The sequence below is a fragment of the Phaethon lepturus genome, unplaced genomic scaffold (genome assembly GCF_000687285.1).
Source record: "Phaethon lepturus isolate BGI_N335 unplaced genomic scaffold, ASM68728v1 scaffold22960, whole genome shotgun sequence".
NCBI classification, from domain to species: Eukaryota; Metazoa; Chordata; class Aves; order Phaethontiformes; family Phaethontidae; genus Phaethon; species Phaethon lepturus.
In genome coordinates this window covers 82,557-101,776 of record NW_010510157.1, presented here as the reverse complement: position 1 = coordinate 101,776, position 19,220 = coordinate 82,557, and the positions used below count along the sequence as shown (strand labels likewise).

Below are 19,220 nucleotides of genomic sequence, written 5' to 3'. Positions count from 1 at the left end.
GGCAGAGTTTTATTTGCCACTTAGCACCTCTGCAGAGGGGAGATGTGACAAAGAATCACTTGAGCTGTACAGAATATGAGGCTCTAGCCTGGTATCCCCAGTGGGATTGCTAAGTTGCAAGCAGGATCTCATTTGTCCTGCTTGGATCTTCCTGGTACCGTGAGACACACGAGGCAGTGAGGTCTACGGAAAGGCTTGTGCTTCTAGCTGCACGTTGAACTGCAGGTGCAAAATTTCCTTCCCCTACCCCCACCTTGAACAGGGAGTTAGGCTTGATATTTTACAAAAGCAAGTTAATAATTAATGCAGCTACCCTGCAGGCAGCACAGAGGCCTTTCTGCCGTACCCATGGAGCAGGCAGAAAATGTGATTCTTTCTCTTTTTAGCTCAATAGCTGGAGGGTTACCTGGGGTGAAGAGTGATACTAGTCAATAATGCCTGTGAGACTGGGAGTTAGCCTTTAGATTGGGTTTGTCTAAATGTTTATGCAAATACTGCAGTTTTGCTTGTGTCTTTTTTGGATAAGGTCAACTGCAGTGATCGCAAAATGGCCAAGCGTAAAAACTTTTCTAAAATACTCTTGGCTTATCTGTACCCGTTTGCTCTAGCAATGTGAAAATGGTATTATGTAAGTCCTGCACCAGAGATGCTGCTCTGTGGTGGTATCAGGTTTTAGTTACTCGATAGTTGTCTCATTCTGCTCTGGCTGATTTGTGTTACTTGCTAAACCAAACTAAATAACCTACTTCTGCTTGCTTCTCTTCTCAGGCTGCTTTGTTCATATGGCTTTGCTTTCTTTTCTTTTTTTTTTTTTTTGTTAGGATTTTTGGTGCCAAGATACTACAGCGAGGAAAATGAGAAGGTTCTTAAGACCCGGACATGATCCAGTGAGAGAGAGGCTTAAACGTGACCTTTTCCAGTTTAACAAGGTACAGTGCTTTTCTCAAACTTCAAGGCATATGTGTGCAAAACAAATCTATCCTGAGCCACTGCACAGTATAAAGGCAAGGAAAAACTACTTGAGTGTGGGTGGAAAAGTTAAATTTAGGAGAGGTGGCTTGTTGTCCTTTTCAATTTTGTCCCTTTTCCCTCCGATGTGCCTGACTAGTTTTCTTTAAACTCACAAGCCTGTTCTCAATTATGGCTTTTATTTTTAAGAAAAAGGATATTGTCATGCTGTTGAGTGGCACTTGCTGAAAGAAGAGATCTTCACGGCAGCTTTTATATACTGAGTGTTATGTAGTTTGTCCTGCTATGTGCTGTGACTGCTTGTTATGGGTAGTCTTTGCAGTACCACTATGAGAGTAAACATTTTTCTAAAGATATGCGTAAGCCACTGCTTGTGATGCAGCTGAAGCGGAGTTCTTTGTCCGTGATTATACTTTGGGTTTATAAGTATACCTCAGTTTTTAAATGTGATTTAAAAGTCTATGATAGAAATTTGATAGCACCTAGGCAGCACAATGGACATTAATAATGAATTTGCTATTATCTTAGTCTGAATCTTTATCGAGTTTTTTTCCTTCCCTCTGTGAAGCGGAAATGACAATGGCTGTTCTATCTACCCAGCACTCTGGGCATTTTTCTTTTGAGCCCTGGCCAGGAACAGAGTGCTTTCATCTTTGTAGATGCCTGGGCTAATGGCTGCTTACACCTTCATTGGGTATCAGGAATATATTTGGAGATTTTATATTTCCAAGGTTTAAATGGAATTTTACTGAAAAGTATAATGGATAACTGAAGTCAGCCTAGGAAATAACCTCCTTGATTCATTAAAATTCTAGTGTAGATGTATACTTAAAATGAATCTTTGGATATTTGAGATGAACGATTTAATGTAACTTGGTTCTAAACCACACCATTTCCATACATACGTCCCTCCCATTGGGAAGACAAAAGGAACTCAAGAGTGCTTCAGGCCTATTTGCTGTTCACTACCATGAGGAAATGCTAGTGTGGATGCAGTAAAAATTTCAGTAAATGAAGACGACCAGGACTGAGTTGCTTGCATTTAGCTGAATGCAATGTCAGCTTCAGAAAAGACATCGCAGGATTGGTTCAGAATCTCTTATAAGCGTATAAAATTGTATATGCCTTGGAAAAACCTTTGCTCTTTCAGGGATGTCTCTTCCTTGAATATGCCTTTCTCTTATGAGAATGTTTGGCTATACTTTACCTGCCAGAGACAGGATAATTTGGATGATGCAAAACAGGGTTGAAAGAAACTAGCTTTTGCAGCAGAGGGAAACTTTCAAATACATTAGAAGTTGGCATCAGGATTTGTGACTCTTATTTGATTCAGTCCTGAAGGTAAATATTGCATCTTGTTTCTAGGGAGGTGACTACTTTGGACACTTCCTAATGTTTTACTCTCATTAACAATTTGATAATTAAAGGCCTTGCAAAATGCATTTGCACTTTTAAGCCATAGTAACTTGTTCTTTTCTAACAAGAATCAGAAAGGGAATGAGCATCTTTTACATTATACTTTTTTCTTGCATAAAGGTTTTTGGGTTTTTTTCAAGTGTTGTGTGTCCCATTCCAGTATTTCCAGAGGTAATGGATCATTTGAAAGACTCTACCCTTTGATACAATAAACATCTACTCACAGCTAGGTAGACTGAGAAAATCTGGGAAAGTCAGATCTTAATTCTGACCTGTTAAAGGTTGTGGCTTCAAGGAGCCAAGAAACATAGTGCTTTCTGTGCCAAGACTGTCCTTGTCTAATGTGCTAGTAAAGCAAGCACATTAGTGCTGGTAAACAAGTTTTTAAACACTTGTTACTTGAGGTCTTTTAAACACTTCTGGTTAAGAACCTGCTTGGGAAATATTGTGTGGGACTATAAAGTTGCTGATCGGAGAAGTTGCATGGTATATTTGCACCTCTTCGGTGTGTGATGCTGGTAGTGACTAAATGGAAGGTCTGTACCTTAAAAGTTCTGGAGATTCCTGCCCTCATTTTATTGTTTAAACTGAAGCTGAATCTGAATGCATGATGCCACACAAATTTAGTGTTAATATAGTGGAATATATTTGGCCATGCTGACCAAATTAGACTGGACTTCAATTAAGTCTTTTTAATTGGTGGTGGTAGATTTTTCTGTGTGTTTACTCCCTCAGGTATAAATAGGTTGCAATCTTTTTACTGTTTCCCTCTTGCATTTCTCTTCCACACAAGAGGGTGGTCCAAATGGTTTTAAAGGACTGACTGACCACTGGACTATCTCTTCAAACTGTCCTCAAACCTATGTTTGTTTCAAAGAACACAGTCCTAAATTCTGCTAGTTGCTCAGCTTTGCATATCTGTTTCTCTGTATGAGTAAGAACTTCCCATACTTGTGTGTACCTGTTGCAAGAATCTGTTTTTAGCTTAGTGGATAGTATGAAGGATAAGGTATGTGGACTTGGCAGTCTACTTCTTTAAGTTTATCCTGCTTTTGGAAGTAGTATTTGGATGCCTTTGGCTCAGTCCAAGCCCTGCAGAGCAAACATGTTCAGGCTGGCATTGTCAGACTAGATGATGGGTAACACACAGGTGAACCAGCCTGTCTTACAGCTGAATGTTACCAAACTGGGAACATTGCATTTAATTTATGGATTTGTGTTTTCCCCCCCCTCTTTTCAGTCTTCCTAACCCTTTGCTAATGAGTGTGATGGATAGCGTACCTTAAATCTGAATTGGTGTCTATGCAAAGTACATTTAACACATACAAGCTTCATTGTTTCTTCAAAAGGGCATATTAACAAAGGTACAGGGTTTGTATTGCTTGTGGTTGGGTTTGTCTCTGCTTTGTCATAAAACAATCTGAGAGGAGAAGCAGAGAGAAATGAAAGAAGGAAGACAGCACTGAATTTCATCCGCACAGCTTTAGTGTGGGCTGGGAATAACTGTTAAGTTTGGCTCCATTTTTTCCTGCAGTAAATATGACTGACATGAAACATTTCTGTTAGTTAATGCTGCTGACATCAGGCTTACTTTTACTGAGTCTGACAAATCTGTGGTCTGAGGAAAATGAAAACGAAAGCTCCTACCTTTCCTCAAAGAAACAAAGCCTCTTTTGAGAAGGAGGGCACATTGTGGGCACTCTAGTTTCTTATTTCATCTCGGCTGAAAGGCTCCATTGTAACCTCTCCTGCCTTCTGCCCCCCTCGCTCCCCCTTGCTGGGTTTACCTGCTGAGCAGGTGAAAGGGTTGGCTGCTGAAAGCTGCCTGAGAGAGGGGAGGAATGGCCAGCCAAAAAGCTGACCTGATGGGTGTAAATAAGTACAAGAAAAAGATCGGGTAATCAATACAGTGAATATGAATGCCTGGCCTTGGTGGTGTCAAATACGGCCAAAAAGCTACCCTGATGCTTTTCTTGCCTGGCTGTGGAAACAAATGAACGACATAGGAGGGAATTATCTTCATGACATCTTATGGGCATCTTAGTTGAAGATTCAAAGCTATCAGAAAGCATTAGTACATTTGCTTTACTGCGTAAACTGTTGTGTAACACACTGTGGTGGTTGCTGATACTCTCGTGCTCCTGTATGTGGTACTATTTTCTGCAGTGGCCTTCTATTACTAACTGTTTACTCCTGGATGTAATAGTGGCTGTAGCTTTTGCAAATTTGTCTATGGGATGGGGGGTACTTCATATTTCCTATTTGAAGGAAAACCTGGAGAAAAAATTGCACTCCTATTATTATTATTACTGAATGGTACACACTCGCTTATGCAGTTCATAGGTCTCATACTTGAAAATTAAAGCTTTTATTGACTTGTCTAATGTGTTTACAAATTAACACATCAAAACCAAGGTATAATTAGGCCAATATTAAGGCTAGTATTGACAGCTTCCTAACAGGCAGTACAGTATTGTATAAGTCATGGTTTTCTATTTTGAGAATTATGGCTAAAGCCTTATTTTCTGAGCTGGAAGAAATCTCAGAATAAACACAGTTTCTAATTGATGTTTCATTGACAACGGCACCTAGTTATGCTGATGACATGTGAACAAGCGACTGTGAACAAGTTGAAACTAAAACTAACAGTGGAATTACAGTGGTGTCTCCCTAACAAGTTCCTCACTGATATCACTCTGTGTTCCTACACCTGATTCAATTAAATGTCTGATTTCTTGTTAAGATAAGATGCTACCTTGAATCTTCTTCCCAGAATTGTATATCATAGCTTCATACTCCCACAACTTTGACAATTAGGAAGCTTTTCTGTGTTGTCTCAGTAGCTGTCGCGGTACAGAGACATTCCTCTTTGCCTGTGCTGGATTAGAAAATTGCCCTGTGTCAATTCTGAGTCCATAGATAAACTCCTAATTTCATATGGTCTCCTCTAGCAAGTTTTATGTATGTAGCTAAGTAAAGGTTGGTTAGCAACAACTTCAAGGGTGACATTAAAAAGATTGATGTCTCAAATTTTGTTTTTAGTATTACAAATGTAACACTTAATCTCCAGCCTTATTTATATTCTGGGAAGGTAATTTAAGTTATCATAAAGGGAGATAAACTTGGTGGTCTTGGAGCCAGTAGTACTAATCTTAATTTACTACATGTAAAAGATTAAAAATTAGTAACTACTCCTTTGCCCAGTCTTAGGAGTTGGCAAGCAGAAAATTGGGAAATGCTCAAATATTTCCAATTTTGTATCTTTTAAAATGGCTCATCTTCCCCTAATAGGACCTCAGACCGATGATTTAGAGGAAGGAGGTCTATTTTTACAATTTATGGATTGTGATCAAATGGCTAAAACTGAAGCAATCTGGCAGACTATGGAGTCAGCCATATACTCCTATGTCTGTGTCCTTGAACAGGAACAGTAAAAGGGCTTTAAACTACTTTCAGCTAGTAGCAGCTGGGAGCACCTCAGGATAATGGCATGACCACAGAAATGAAATGGGCTTATTTGATTCTCATGCAAGGGATTAAGTTGGGAAATATCACTATGCAGGAAATAAAGTCCAGGTGTTACTTTTAGGTTGAATAAGCCACAAAGCCAAGTGATGTGGTAGTTCTGTCTCAAAGACATGATGGAAATGAGGATGGGAATGAGGTGCAAGTGCTTACTTCTGTAGATGAAGGGTTCTCTGCCTATTCTTTTTTTTTCCCTTTTTTTTTTTTTTCCATGAATGGTCCTCAGGCTGTTTTGTAACAAATTCCTATTCTGTAGCTGACCAGCTTGCCTTAGAAGAACATATTTTCCAGAAGCTGGGACTGTAAGGATAACGATGTTTTCCAGGAAGTAGCCCTAATTAATCTCTGGGCACACAAATCCCTCTTTACATGGCTATATGTTATTGAACACTCATGCATACTAGTTTTATCTAAACAATGATAATGGCTGTAAATAAGCACTTCTAAAAACTTGACTGAGCTATTTTACAAGCAGCTTGGTTGTATTGTTAAGTACGGCATAATATTATTCCATAGTGTGTAAATGCATAAGCCATGCTAAGTGTGGTGTGTACAACATGCTCCAAATCATCTTCTTGGTGCGGTGTAAATTGTACTCTAGGGAAGCCGCTAAGGCTGAGCAACTTGCCACTCCCCATGAGAGCGACTACTAAATGGCTTTGAATTAGTCTGAGGTGGCCTAGCAGGCTCCTGCTCTCATTAGATTCCACTGTTTCTTGTGCTACCTCTGGAAAATGGGTATGTGTTACGTTAGTTTTCCTGACTGCCCCATAAGAAATTGGTTTAGTTTTCTTGATGAGTGCTGATGTTCTTTCAATAGTTCTTCATAGCTTTGCATCATTTCTTGATGTCAGTCAACAAGAGGAGGTCATGAAGGCTGACCTGTGTGGAATTTGACAGATAAAGCTGACCTTACAATACACAGTATTTGTGCCAGACTTTGAAATTGTGCTGAGCAGTTGGTTTACAGAAGTAAAGTTGATGTGGAGTGATGGAGTGTATTGTGGTGACTAAGATGTGCTTATGCAGAGTTATTTATAAACTTAACACAAAGAGCTGCTTGGGTTACTGTTTTCAGAATATTTCTCTCTCATTTCTGTTACACTTCTGTATATCCTGGCTGCGGAGCCAGGGGTTCTTGGAATAGATTCACCCTTAGGCTATTTTTCAGCAAATCTAACCTGTATTTGAACACTTTTCAACAGAAAAAGCTGCCATTAAGTGCTGTATTTCAGATTGCCATGCCATATTTAATTTCTGTTTTTTATCTGTATACAACAATGCCCACAAAACATGCTGTTGATCATGATTTTTCTTTCTCTCTACCAGACTGTGGAACATGGATTTCCCCATCAACCCAGTGCACTGGGCTATAGCCCATTTCTCCACCTTATGGCCATTGGAACACGATCAGGAGCCATCAAACTGTATTCTTTTGAACAACCTTGGCTAGATTTCTCTGGCTGCATCAGAATGTGCAACTTTGAAGATGCTGTAAAAAGTTAGACTAAGTATAGATTTGCAGGCAGGGGTCACTGGAACATTGGAACAGTTTGCCTGGGTTTGAAGTGATTTCAGTCTGGGATTATCTTGCCAAGAGCTGAACTATAGCTCAAACAGAAGCTGAGCTGATGCAGATATTAGACAAGACTCTTTGCTCTTGCTGTGCAGAAGGTCAGGCTAGATCTGGCCTAAGTTTAGCAATCCTTCATGTTGTAAATTCCAGGGTTGTTTAAATATTTGGGGCAGGGTTTTTTTTTTTTTTTTTTTTTTTTAAGTAATTCTATTTCAAAGGTTAAAACTGAAGTCAGAAATGCTTTCAGCTTCCTGAGTTTTTGACCATCCAGGCATTAAAGACCTAAACATTTAAGGTGGTGACTTTTTTTTAGCTAATGATGTCCAGTCCACTTTTGTGTATATGCGAGGCACTGAGGTGATTCCCATGGCGCAGTACCAGATAGGCAAGCTGTAAAACAGGCATATCACGCAGCCCAGAAAGGAAAAGTTGGTGTTCTCTCTGCCTGCTTAATCATTCATTCCTGGTGGTGTTTGTGTGGTGTTTGTGTTCAGAGGCTGGACTCCACATGCAGGCGGTAGCCATCTGTCTCTTGGTTACAAATTAGTTAAGCAGGATTGTAGTGTCTGAGAAACCACTAAACATTTCTGAGAAAAAACAGGGTTCAGACATCTCTTCTGTATATGCTCAAAGGATGAAGTCAACTTCCATGTTCTCCTGTAGTGTGCGTAACCTGCCACAAGCATATAAAATCAAAGCAGATTTGCATTGGTTCTTTTCAGTCCAGATCACTAACAGTAAAACATGGTTTCAAACTAATCTCTTTTCATCTGGCTTGCTAGCAAGCTTCTTATCAATTAATTGTAGCTGTGGGTCATCTTAAATACTGTAGCTCCTCAACAAACTCTTCAGATATGGTGCTCCTGGGGTGGAGTTCATGGGTTTACATGAAGAAAACAATACTGTAATGCAGATTCACTTTATACCTGATCAGGTAAGTGTATTTTCAGTACCTCTGTGACTTGTGTAGACCTCTCTTAAACAGATGTTGAGTTTGTTCCAGGCAACTGGGCTCCTATTACCAAATATATTCAAATGCTCCTTGGTCAGGAATGCTTATCCCAGTGTATTTTGTGCTCTCAGCAGCGCTTGTTGCTGCGGAGATGCTTGGTAAAATTTAAGAGTAGCTTTATTGTTCGTAACCACTAGTCATTTATCTCAAGCAACGTATTGGGAATGGTAATAAGACCAGAATAGTTCAGGCAGTCTGCTGCAGAAGCGAGAACTTCCTTTTCCCCTTGCAGCCCCTATTCTTTCATTAGGACTGGGTGGTCTTTCTTCTGCAGAACAGATAGAACAGTAGCTGCTGCTGAACTGATTTCATTATTTTCAGGAGTTCAAAACCATATTGCTAACCTTGCCCGCTGCAAAGCTTGTTGCCTTTGTGTTTTGGGGTATTGAATCTTGCTCCTGGGGATTGCTGAACAGTTATTGCCACAAACTAAAAATAGGAAGGCAGAATCTTCCAAAACGTCTGGTGGCTGTCTAACCACTTTCCCTTCCTTTGACTGGCAGTCTGGTGTCTTGGCCACGTACTTTGTTGCCTGATGCCCCCAGTATAGCATAAGTGGCCTCTTTATGAGAGAGATTTAATTCTTGAGGTGGTTTTGGGTGTCTGTTTGCTTAACTAATGGTATAAGCTGAAACTCCCATGGGGAGTGTTGCACCAGGTGTGGCTTCAGCAGGTAAAATGCTTCAATTTGAACATACAGCCAGCAGGGCTGGGCTCATAAAAGGACTCTGACACAACCCTCTAGAATGAGGTTGGACACGAAGAATGCAAGGAGTGTGGTGTAGTAGACTGTATCAGCCCCACCCAAAGCTGGGGTGTGTTGCAGCAAACCATGCTGAGCGAGAAGGTGGTGAGCTAACAGCCTGCAGCTGCCTGGCTGAGCTTTACAACATAGGCCGATCTTTTTCAAGAGCCTAAATCCTTGTCATCCTCGTCAGTGACAACCTGTGCTTTTGTGCTGTATAAGAGGGTTTTCAGTCTTTAGGCTACTTCTTGTCTCCCCCCTAACCCTGAAATCCCTCGCTGTTAGCTAGCAGTGTTGCTGCAGTATATACCCACCACTATAAAGAACCGTGGCTGGCTCCTCAGTCCTGTTTTAGCAGAGAATTATGAAAAGCAGCACTTTATTGCTAGATTTACTGTGTTATATTTAATATTGTGATTCTGAGAAAAGCATATTGTGTGGTTTTGTAGTGCCAGCTGGTGACATTGCTAGATGATAACAGCTTGCATCTCTGGAGCCTGAAGCAGCACAGTGGAGCATCTGAGCTGCGGGAGGAGCACCACTTCACGTTGAAAGGACCACCTGGGTAATCTGCAGGAGTGTTTTTGAGATAGTTTGGGGATAAGCAACAAGCAAGTAAGAAAATTCTGCTGCTGTTCTAGCTAGAGCTTGTCCTGTTCTTACAGACTCTCACTCCTGTGAATCCATTAAAGGGACATCCATGGGAATCAAACAGGCTAGGGCCCAGGAGACTACCTTTTAAGGCTGTTGTACCAATGTAAAGGGTGACATCTTTTTTTAATATTGTGCATCCAATTCTATGTGTACAGGAACTGTAAATCTTAAGGGATACTTAGATTTACTTAATCTGAAGTCAGAGTTTAAAATACTGCTGTGGTTTTAGTTTCACTTGATTTTGCCAGTTTTGGGTGAGCTCCTTTGGGGACACCTAATGAGAGGCTTCTGTGAAAAGGCACCTGGGTCTTTGTCCACACGCTTGTCAAAAGTCTTTTGACATAATTTGTCTTAAAGCTAGTGTTTTCCTCCTTCAGAAAAGTAATGCCTAGCTAAAAATTTCTGCCTATAAAACAAATGACACTTGTAAATATCCCTGTTGAGTTGTTACTTCTCTCAAATTCAGTAACAATAGTTTTCTTGCATGCAGGTGATGAGAGTCTCTTTGCATCCCCAGGTCTCCACCAAGTGCCACGCAGATAACAGCTGTCCTTCCCCATTCCTCACGGGAAGTCCTGTATCTTGGCACAGAGAGTGGCAACATTTTTGTAGTGGAGCTTCCATCATTCAGAGTACTAGAGGACAGGACCATAACCTCTGAGGCTGTGCTGCAGCGGTGAGTGAGCAAACAGGCACTGCTGTGTAGAGGTGGAATCCCATTAGCAGACATTTCCTTTGTTAAAATGTCACCCTAGATTATGCACTGAGGCCTCACTGTTGTGTTAAGCATTGTCCAAATCTGCATGACTCCTGTGAAAGTAACTTTTGGTCCTGGTATGTGTTAAATAACAGTTTCTGTCCTGATCACCCCAGTACTGTCACCATGGAGGTACAGCATATAGGCAAAACTATACAGGAGACACTTGGAGTGAATCTGCAAACGTTGTGCCCTGTCCCTTGTGTTTACTTTTGCAAAAAATGTTATGCTTAGCTGTAATTACCCATTTATTTTTTTGTCACTCTGGCGATTCAAGTGCTGCTGAAAGCTGTGCTACTTCAACTCATTGTTGCTTCCTGGTGACATTTCCATGTTACCTTTATTCTGTAAGGGTCACAGTGAATAGGGTTGGTGATCCAGACTGTCTTTACACTCCTGGGATCTGGTCCTGGAATTCATTGTAAACCTTGGGTTTTCCCTGAAGAAAATGGGACTGAATGCATGTTCATGTGGCAGGCCTTGTGTGATGTCTTACATAAGACTTTTCTGCTCCTTGAAGGATTCTTGAAAAGATTGTACTTATTCTCATCTGTTTGAACTTTTTGTTGCTTAATTCCTCATTCTTATGCCTTAACTGTTACTACAGTCATATTGGGTTGCACCTGGAATAGACTTTTGGTTTTCTCTTCTGCTTCTGTAGGGTACCAGAAGATTACTGTAACAGGAGATCATGTGAATTGGTGGAAGCCCTTCAGGAGCATCCTAAGAACCCTGACCAGCTCCTGATTGGGTACAGCAGGGGCTTGATTATCCTCTGGGACCTGCGGAGTATCAAAGTGACACACCATTTCCTGGGCAGCCAGGTATTTCTTCAATCCAAAGTCAGTTCAGCAGGGGAGGAAGGGTGCTCTCCTCTCAGAGCACTCTGAAGACAAATGGGTGCAGGGAGAGCCTGACAAAGTTTCTGTTTTAGTAAGAATGCATTGGTTTTGGTGGGGTTAACAGCTCTCTTGTATGTCACTGTATGTCTTCCTTTTCAGCAACTGGAGAACCTCTACTGGCAGAGGGATGGCAATAAATTCATTAGTTGTCACTATGATGGAAGTTACACCCAGTGGCCAGTATCCAGTGACAACAGGCAGCCTGAGCCTCTGGAAAACCTCGTGCCTTATGGTCAGTAAGTGAGGTTTAATTGTTCCAGATTTGTCTAAATGCAAACTCATTTTGAGCTTGTATGGGATATTTAAGTTGCATTCTCCTTGGTGTTTAATTCTGATGGCAAAATGCACAGCTGCCTTTTTCAATGGATCGTGAGCATAGACTAAGGGATTTCAGTCCAGTTTTTCTTGGATTTTAATGGTTTGAAGAGAATTGGTGTCCCTTAAGAAGGGTGCTGGTGATTTAGCTCTTTGTTTTAGTTCAAGTGTCTTGTTCATCAGGAGTTGCTTGGATCTGCTGTAATTAGTAGTGAGCTAAGTATACTTTTTGACCTGAGCAGTGATGAAATGATGCCTCTGATTTGCTGAAACCCATCAAATGGGAATGACCTCATCTTTCAAGCATATAGAAGCTTCTAAAGCTCTATCACCTTTACATTAGTTTCAGGAATGGCTGTGTTTTTAACAATCCTTTCTAGTTAATCAGCTTCTACAATAGCACTTCCACTCCCTGTTAGCCACCAGCAACACGGTTCAAAACTTCCCGAGTCTAAACCTTGTTTTGCTGAGGAGTACTGTGGTCAGTGTGTCCCAAAAGACTTGTGGTCTGATGTGGCTTGGTCTGGGGAGGTGGTGGTTGTGGTGCCTACTAATTCAGGTTGCTCCCCTTGACTTGGAGGCTGAGGTGGCCTAGGTGAAGTAGAATAAGGAACTTCTTAACGTAAAGATGCACTTCTTGAATTATGGCAAGTAACTCTGTTCTCTTAGGTCCTTTTCCTTGCAAGGCCATCTCCAAAATCTACTGGCAGACAACAAAAAACGGGTAAGTTTGTGGTGCATGCCTTCAGTCTCACCTGTTTAAAACCATTTAAAGGGTGCAGTGTGCAGTACCATAAGAGCCCTTTAGGATAACATTATAAGAATTTTTTGTCAAAGTTTGACTTGCCTTATGTCTTTTAAATTTTGCTTATTCCTCACTTGAGCATACACCAGTCTAACTCTGTCTTTCTCTTAAGGCTTCCTTACATTATATTCCAAGGAGGGATGCCCCGGGCTAGCTATGGTGACCGGCACAGTATCTCTGTTGTCCATGGCAGTCAGCAAACAGCCTTTGACTTCACGTCACGGGTGATAGACTTCTTTATAATCTTCAGTTCAGAGCCTACTGCAGGTATGTGATGAATTAGAATAACTGTGAACGCATGTGGAAATCTGCCTGGTATAAATAGCATATGAAATGTGATGAGGAGGTCAGTTGTTTTGGGGTTTTCTGAGACTTTAACAGAGAATCATAGAATCATTTAGGTTGGAAAAGACCCTTAAGATTGAGTCCAACCGTAAAAGAGGTTTGCCATTTAAAAGTGAAGTCTAAAATACTGGTATAAAGAATGGTCTGGTTACAAATGCTATACATTCCTCAAAAAATTAAGCTATTCAATTAATGAGAAGAAATCTCTTAGGCTCATGTCTGTGTAAGCTGGACACTGGACATAACCAGGTCATGAAATGAGGATCTGAATATTGTTGTTTGGAAATAGCACTTCAAAGGAGGCAATAATTAAAAACAGAATTTACTCCCACTGAGACACTGTTTCTTTTAATTACTACCTGGACTTATGACTAGGGCTCTAGGTAATAAATCAGCAAAGGGTGACATAGAACCAAGGGTCAGTATATAGAGAACTTAATTCACTTACTGCTGGTGAACATGAATGTAAACATTTCTAAAACCAAATAGCACTCATTCCACAGCTTGCGTAGAGCTTGTCAGATTCTTGCTTCTGTTGAAGATCTTTGTTGCCCTTACTTCCACAGTAGCCATAATATTCTTTCTTTTCATGGAGTTGTAAAGGATTTTCCCCAAGAACTGTTTGCCTAATGCTGGTGTAGTTCTTGCTCCTGGTTAACTTGAAGTAACTATGTATAAAATGCTATTTCAAGCTCCACAAATGTGCAGTACTGGAAGTTGGGTCAGACCAAATCACAGAAGTCCAGATGCTTTTTAGGAGCTTGTAGGCATATCTTCTGTTCTGAATCTTCTCAGGCTTTCTAGTTTTTGGTTTTCCTAGAAGACTAGTTTCCAAAACCTGTCTTTTGTACTGCCAGTGGTGGTGGTGACAGCTCCCAGCTTACACACTCTGCGGGCGTGGGCATTAAAATACTTAGATGCAGGCTGTCTCTCATCTGGCCTATTGTACAAAGCAGACTGCAGATCCAGGGGAGGACTGTCTTGGGAAAGTGGGCATAAAGTACCAGCTTTTGGTTTCCTCCCTGCCTCTCTCCCTGGACCTTAACAGACCCTCTCAAGTCACTGAAAAACCAATAAAGAAACAGGCAGAATGTAACTGAGATGAAGTGCCTGCATGCATTTGTTGTTACAGGTTTTCCCTACCCAACACTACCTTTTATAAGCATCTTCCAAATGTGCAGAATCTATAGGTCTAAACCTTCAAGCTTAATAATGGCATTAAACTTGAGATACTGTTTAGCTGTTATCATTAAAGAAACTAGACCGTTTTACTTTCTATGAAGTTGTCAGAGCTGAGTTTCTAGATGATGGAACAAAAGTCTTAAAGATGAAAGAAATTGGAGTTTTTTTAGGGTAGAGACTGACTACCTAAAGCTCAATTCCTGGATATGATTAAAAGTCCTTTAGGATGAAGTAACTGAACAGAACAGGCTTTATATTTATACTTCCCAAGGACTGACTTATGTAGTTAACACAACTTCTAGTGGGTACAGACAGAAGCTGCTACAGGAAGCTGAAGCTGTTGCACTTAGATGAGGAGGTTTTTTTTTTTTTTACAATAAAATGAGGTTTCTGTGGTTGACAAGCTTCCTTGTGGCTGATTTCCTAAGCTTAGTGGATCTACACAGGTTGCCTTGTTTGCCCTTAAGCAATCTTCCCTGCAATGGCAATGCGAAGGTATTAATTGTATACCAAAGCCACTTAATTTAATGAGCACAAAGCTTATGCATTGCAGCATGGTAGTAGCTGGCTTTCCACTACCCTGAATATGCTGTGGAAACAATTTTTAAAAGGCTAGCCCTTCCTGTTTTCTTTTTTTTTAAATTAGCAGGTGGATGAGTGTATGGCAGTCATGACAAATTCTAGTATGCTTGCTACTTCAGCGACTTAAAATAGATTCTTGCCATAAGCAATGAACTCAGATGTGTGCCTTTGCAGGGAAAAAATATTGTTAACGCAGAGTATATTTGGTTAATGTTGGCAGCAGCAGTCAGAGTACAGGGCTGATCATATATAAGGTAGTATAGGTATGATATTATTTGTTCTATTCAGAAGTCCTGTAGGCAACTGCCAGTGACAACACATAAGAAAGCAAAGTAAAACTGAATACAAAACATTTTTTTCATGAAGAAACTGAACTGATTAGTGGTGTGTTATGGCTGTGGCTAGTCAGAGGTGAAACTTGGGGTGTCTAACTAGAGTGGTGCCAAGTACTAATTACTTGAAGTTAATTTTGCTGAGTGAACAGTGTTGGTATGTGTTTACTTAGAGACGTGCCTTCTTGCAAGTATATTCCAGGTAGTCAAACAAAGAAGGGAAATAAAAGTCCAGGTTAGCAGGGAAGGTCAGTGAAAAGCTGCTAGTTTGCATATGGCTCACTGTTTATCACCCCCCGCCCCTTTCCAATATGACACATTATAGCTATGCATTCACTTAAATTTCTGTAGCTGTGTTAATTGTTATTGGTGTGAACTGATTCGTGGTTTTGGTTTTCCCCACCGGTTTCTATTGTGACTGTCTCATGAACATTACTGCAGTACTGTCCTTATAGACTAATTTTTTTTCACTTAAATTCTAGTTGCAATGAAAAAATCTTAACTTCTTAATTGTGTCAGGTGTAAAGTTACATCAAGAGATTTCTTTTGTTTGTAATCTTGTCTAATATATGTATGAATATATATTAGATGATGTACACACTCTTTAAAATCTGTCAGAACATATGAAAAGCAGGGAAAATGAAAAGAGTGCTGAATTGTAAATACTTGTCAGTTCAAGCAGAGAAGCATTCTGCAAAACCCAAGGCATTACTGTGTTTAAGCAGCTTAGCCTAGATGGACTGTGGTCCTAACACAGCACTAAATGGGTCATTGCTGGGGTGTATGCATGTCTGTCCACCCCATGCTGTTAATTAGCTGTAGGTGAAGTCCTTGAGAGTTCTGGCTGTTACACTGGTGAGTATGAGCTTGTGTTACTTAGCCATGTGTGGTGTTAACAATTTTTTTTATTCTGCAGTGGAATCTGTAAAAAGGCACTCTCACAGTCCCAGTTGTCATGTAAAGAAACATGAATTTGTAGTAAATCTGTTAGTATCTTGAAATCTATTAATATCAGTGCTTCAGTAGGCCTGGTTAACACAGAAGCGTTCAGAGGTTCTGCCAACAAAAATGTTTGTGTAGAGCTCTGTGATAACGGCTTTCAAACAAGCCTTACAGGAAGCTTGTTTCTATTAACCTTGGATGGTCATTTTTGTTAGCCTCAGTGAGTCTTGTTTCTGCAGAGTTTGATGACCCTTCTGCTATGGTGGTGCTGGCAGAAGAAGAGCTGGTAGTTATAGACTTGAAAACTGCAGGCTGGCCAGCAGTTCATCCTCCATACCTGGCTTCTCTCCATTGCTCAGCCATCACCTGCTCGCACCATGTCTCCAACATCCCGCTGAAACTGTGGGAGAGGATTATCAGTGCTGGGAGCAAGCAGAACATTCACTACTCAAATATGGTATGGCAGTTTTAAATGTACATGTGTTCCCATGCATTTAAATACAGTATGACTGCTCAGAACGTGGGTGGTCTGTGCTGCTGTGTGTGGAGGGATGAGTCCTGACAGACATCCTGCCTCTTAATAGGGTCAAGAAAGGCTTTTTCCCAGAGCACCACCAATGCAGTTACTCACACTGGGGGATTAAAATGTGATATTTTTTTCAGGCTTTGACAAGCTAGAAGGAAAGTCTGAGTGTTCCCAGCTGTCAGTCGTAACAAACTTCTCGTTTAGAAGCATGAAGCTTTCAGCACAGCTTCTTGAGGAAGTGTGTAGAATATCTTCTAAAAAGCACAGCTGGTGTCAGAACAGGAACATCGAATCCGAACAAAAGCTAACAGCATGGACTGTTTCACTGCCACTTGCACTGAAGTTTATGCTCTCCTGCTGACTGCATATTCTCTTCACACTGTCACTGCCTAGGAAATCACAGTTTTCCCTTAATGTATTTGTAGCCATGGCCAATTGATGGTGGTACCAACATAGCTCCAGATCCTCCGCAGAGGGACTTGCTTCTAACAGGGTATGTACTTAACTGATAACAGTCAAGGGGCCCTTTCCAGTTTCTGCTCTTCCTTGTGAGCAAACTGAGACTTTCCGATTGAAGTCTGCTCATCTTGTAGGGAGAAGGCTGCACCTTTACAACTTCGTAAAGCTGGGGCTGCTAGCTTTGTAAAGCTAGCTGATTCTACTACTTCTAAGCAAACAGATCATGATGTCCACAGATAACCTATAAAGCTGGCTTATTTGTAGTTCTGATGTGTTATCACCCCCCCCCAAACATCAGTGTAGAAGTGCAGGCAGTAATCCAGACTGGTTCAAAGGGAGCAATGCAAAAGTGGAACTTAATCTTGCAGGTTTTGAAGCATTTTTCCCCCTGCCCTACACTGTTCTCAATCTTAAAAAAGAGGTTAGCTTGGACTCCTGTCTGCTTTAATCAGCATGAACAGATCTAGCTAAATGGTGGAAGTAGCTAGCAAGAGACTGTCTCATTGCATAAAAATGTGTCATTTTCTTTTCAAAGCACTTTTAAGAATTACAGTGGGCTGTTCTTCAGACTTCATTCTTGATGCAGCAAGTTGTTAGAAGTTCTTACCCTTACGTTGGAAGAATGTGGCCAATTTTCACCTGGAGTACTAAGATTAAAGCTTGATTTCTTTGCCTTCCTCCCAGTATTATATTTTTGTCAGAATGAGTTGTTCCTTCCACATACTAAGCTTTTTTTTCTTTTCAGTGCTTTTTGGGAGTAATCATAAATTGTACACTGGTGTCAGATCGTTGAGAACAAACTGGATTAAAAGAAAACCCAACCTAAAACAAAAACAAAACCCACACACCCCCCCGCTCCAAACCTTTCTCTTGAAGCCCTAAGTTGCCACAGCTCAGGGCTTTGTAAACAGTGTGGTTTAATCTTTGGTTGTGTTTTTTCCCCTCTGTTTTATCATCCTCCTCTGGGTGATTTGCTGTTCTCCTGTGTGATGTGTTTCTGTAACCCTGCCCCATACAGGCATGAAGACGGTACTGTGCGGTTTTGGGATGCATCTGGTGTCTGCTTACATCTCCTTTATAAGCTAAGCACAGTGAGAGTATTTCTCACAGATGCTGATCCCAATGACAATATGAACACCCTGGGTGAGGATGAATGGCCTCCACTTCGCAAGGTAAGATAGCTATTGCTTGTGGGACCTTTCTGAAAACCTGAGGAGTTTTGATTCTTATCCTAGTTAATGCATCTGCAAAGACCAGCCACTGTGTATTCTCTTGCCTAGGTTGGTACCTTCGACCCTTATAGTGATGATCCTAGACTTGGGATCCAGAAGATCTACCTGTGTAAATACAGCGGATACTTGGCTGTAGCTGGTACAGCAGGACAGGTATTGAAATATAAACAGTCATCATAAACCTTTTAGTGGAGGTTGTCACAGCACAACTCAGAGTTGTGTTAAAATTGGAAATACTCATTTCTATAGTGATAAATTGATCCAGTCGCTGGAAATGTTGTTTCGGGGTTCTCTGCATTCTCTCTTCTGTATTTTAGACTTTAATGCCCTGAGAGATGCTGTCATTTTGCAGCTGCTGAGAAGGCCTGCAGCTTGGAGGGCATCTTGAATTGTAAAAGCTGTAGCAAAGTTTGTCCTCTTCCTTTCAGGTACTGGTGATGGAACTGAATGACGAAGATGCAGAACATGTTGTGGACCACGCTGAAGCAGATCTCCTGCAGGACCAAGAGGGCTATCGATGGAAAGGTCACGAGAAGCTGAAGACTCGAGATGGACCTGTTAGATTTGAAGCTGGTTTTCAGCCCTTTGTCCTTGTCCAGTGTCAACCACCGGCTGTGGTCACCTCATTGGCCCTTCACTCTGAATGGAAGCTTGTGGCCTTTGGTACCAGTCATGGTTTTGGGCTTTTTGACCACCAGCAGAAACGACTGGTCTTTGTCAAGTAAGTATCTTCTTTCCAGGAGGTGTGTGGTAATCACTTGTTCAAGATGGCCTGGAATTGCTAACAAGGCAAGTCGTGGTAAGTGATTTCTCAAGACCAGTCAGTGTAGCAAGAAGTGCTGTCTCATTGGACTTTGTCCTTGAAGATCTTCAAGAATACATAAGCATATTCTGACATTTGTGTGTGTCTTGTTGGACTCTTGGGAGTGATTGCCACCCAGTAG

At 41.0% G+C, this 19,220-nt stretch overlaps 1 protein-coding gene across 1 annotated transcript in view; it reads left to right on the top strand.

Moving 5' to 3' along the window:
- The first annotated feature begins 339 nt into the window (after positions 1 to 339).
- LLGL1 (lethal giant larvae homolog 1 (Drosophila)) overlaps positions 340 to 19,220 on the top strand; it is a 26,603-nt gene continuing 7,722 nt past the window's right edge. The window contains exons 1-15 of the mRNA XM_010296153.1: positions 340 to 628; positions 822 to 929; positions 7,240 to 7,337; positions 8,339 to 8,420; positions 9,693 to 9,808; positions 10,415 to 10,573; positions 11,316 to 11,478; positions 11,656 to 11,788; positions 12,541 to 12,595; positions 12,789 to 12,943; positions 16,299 to 16,516; positions 17,011 to 17,078; positions 18,063 to 18,216; positions 18,325 to 18,429; positions 18,705 to 18,997. Of these exons, the coding sequence (XP_010294455.1) occupies positions 855 to 929; positions 7,240 to 7,337; positions 8,339 to 8,420; positions 9,693 to 9,808; positions 10,415 to 10,573; positions 11,316 to 11,478; positions 11,656 to 11,788; positions 12,541 to 12,595; positions 12,789 to 12,943; positions 16,299 to 16,516; positions 17,011 to 17,078; positions 18,063 to 18,216; positions 18,325 to 18,429; positions 18,705 to 18,997 (1,874 nt within the window). The 5' untranslated portion in view covers positions 340 to 628; positions 822 to 854. The remainder of the gene's footprint in view (positions 629 to 821; positions 930 to 7,239; positions 7,338 to 8,338; positions 8,421 to 9,692; positions 9,809 to 10,414; positions 10,574 to 11,315; positions 11,479 to 11,655; positions 11,789 to 12,540; positions 12,596 to 12,788; positions 12,944 to 16,298; positions 16,517 to 17,010; positions 17,079 to 18,062; positions 18,217 to 18,324; positions 18,430 to 18,704; positions 18,998 to 19,220) is intronic.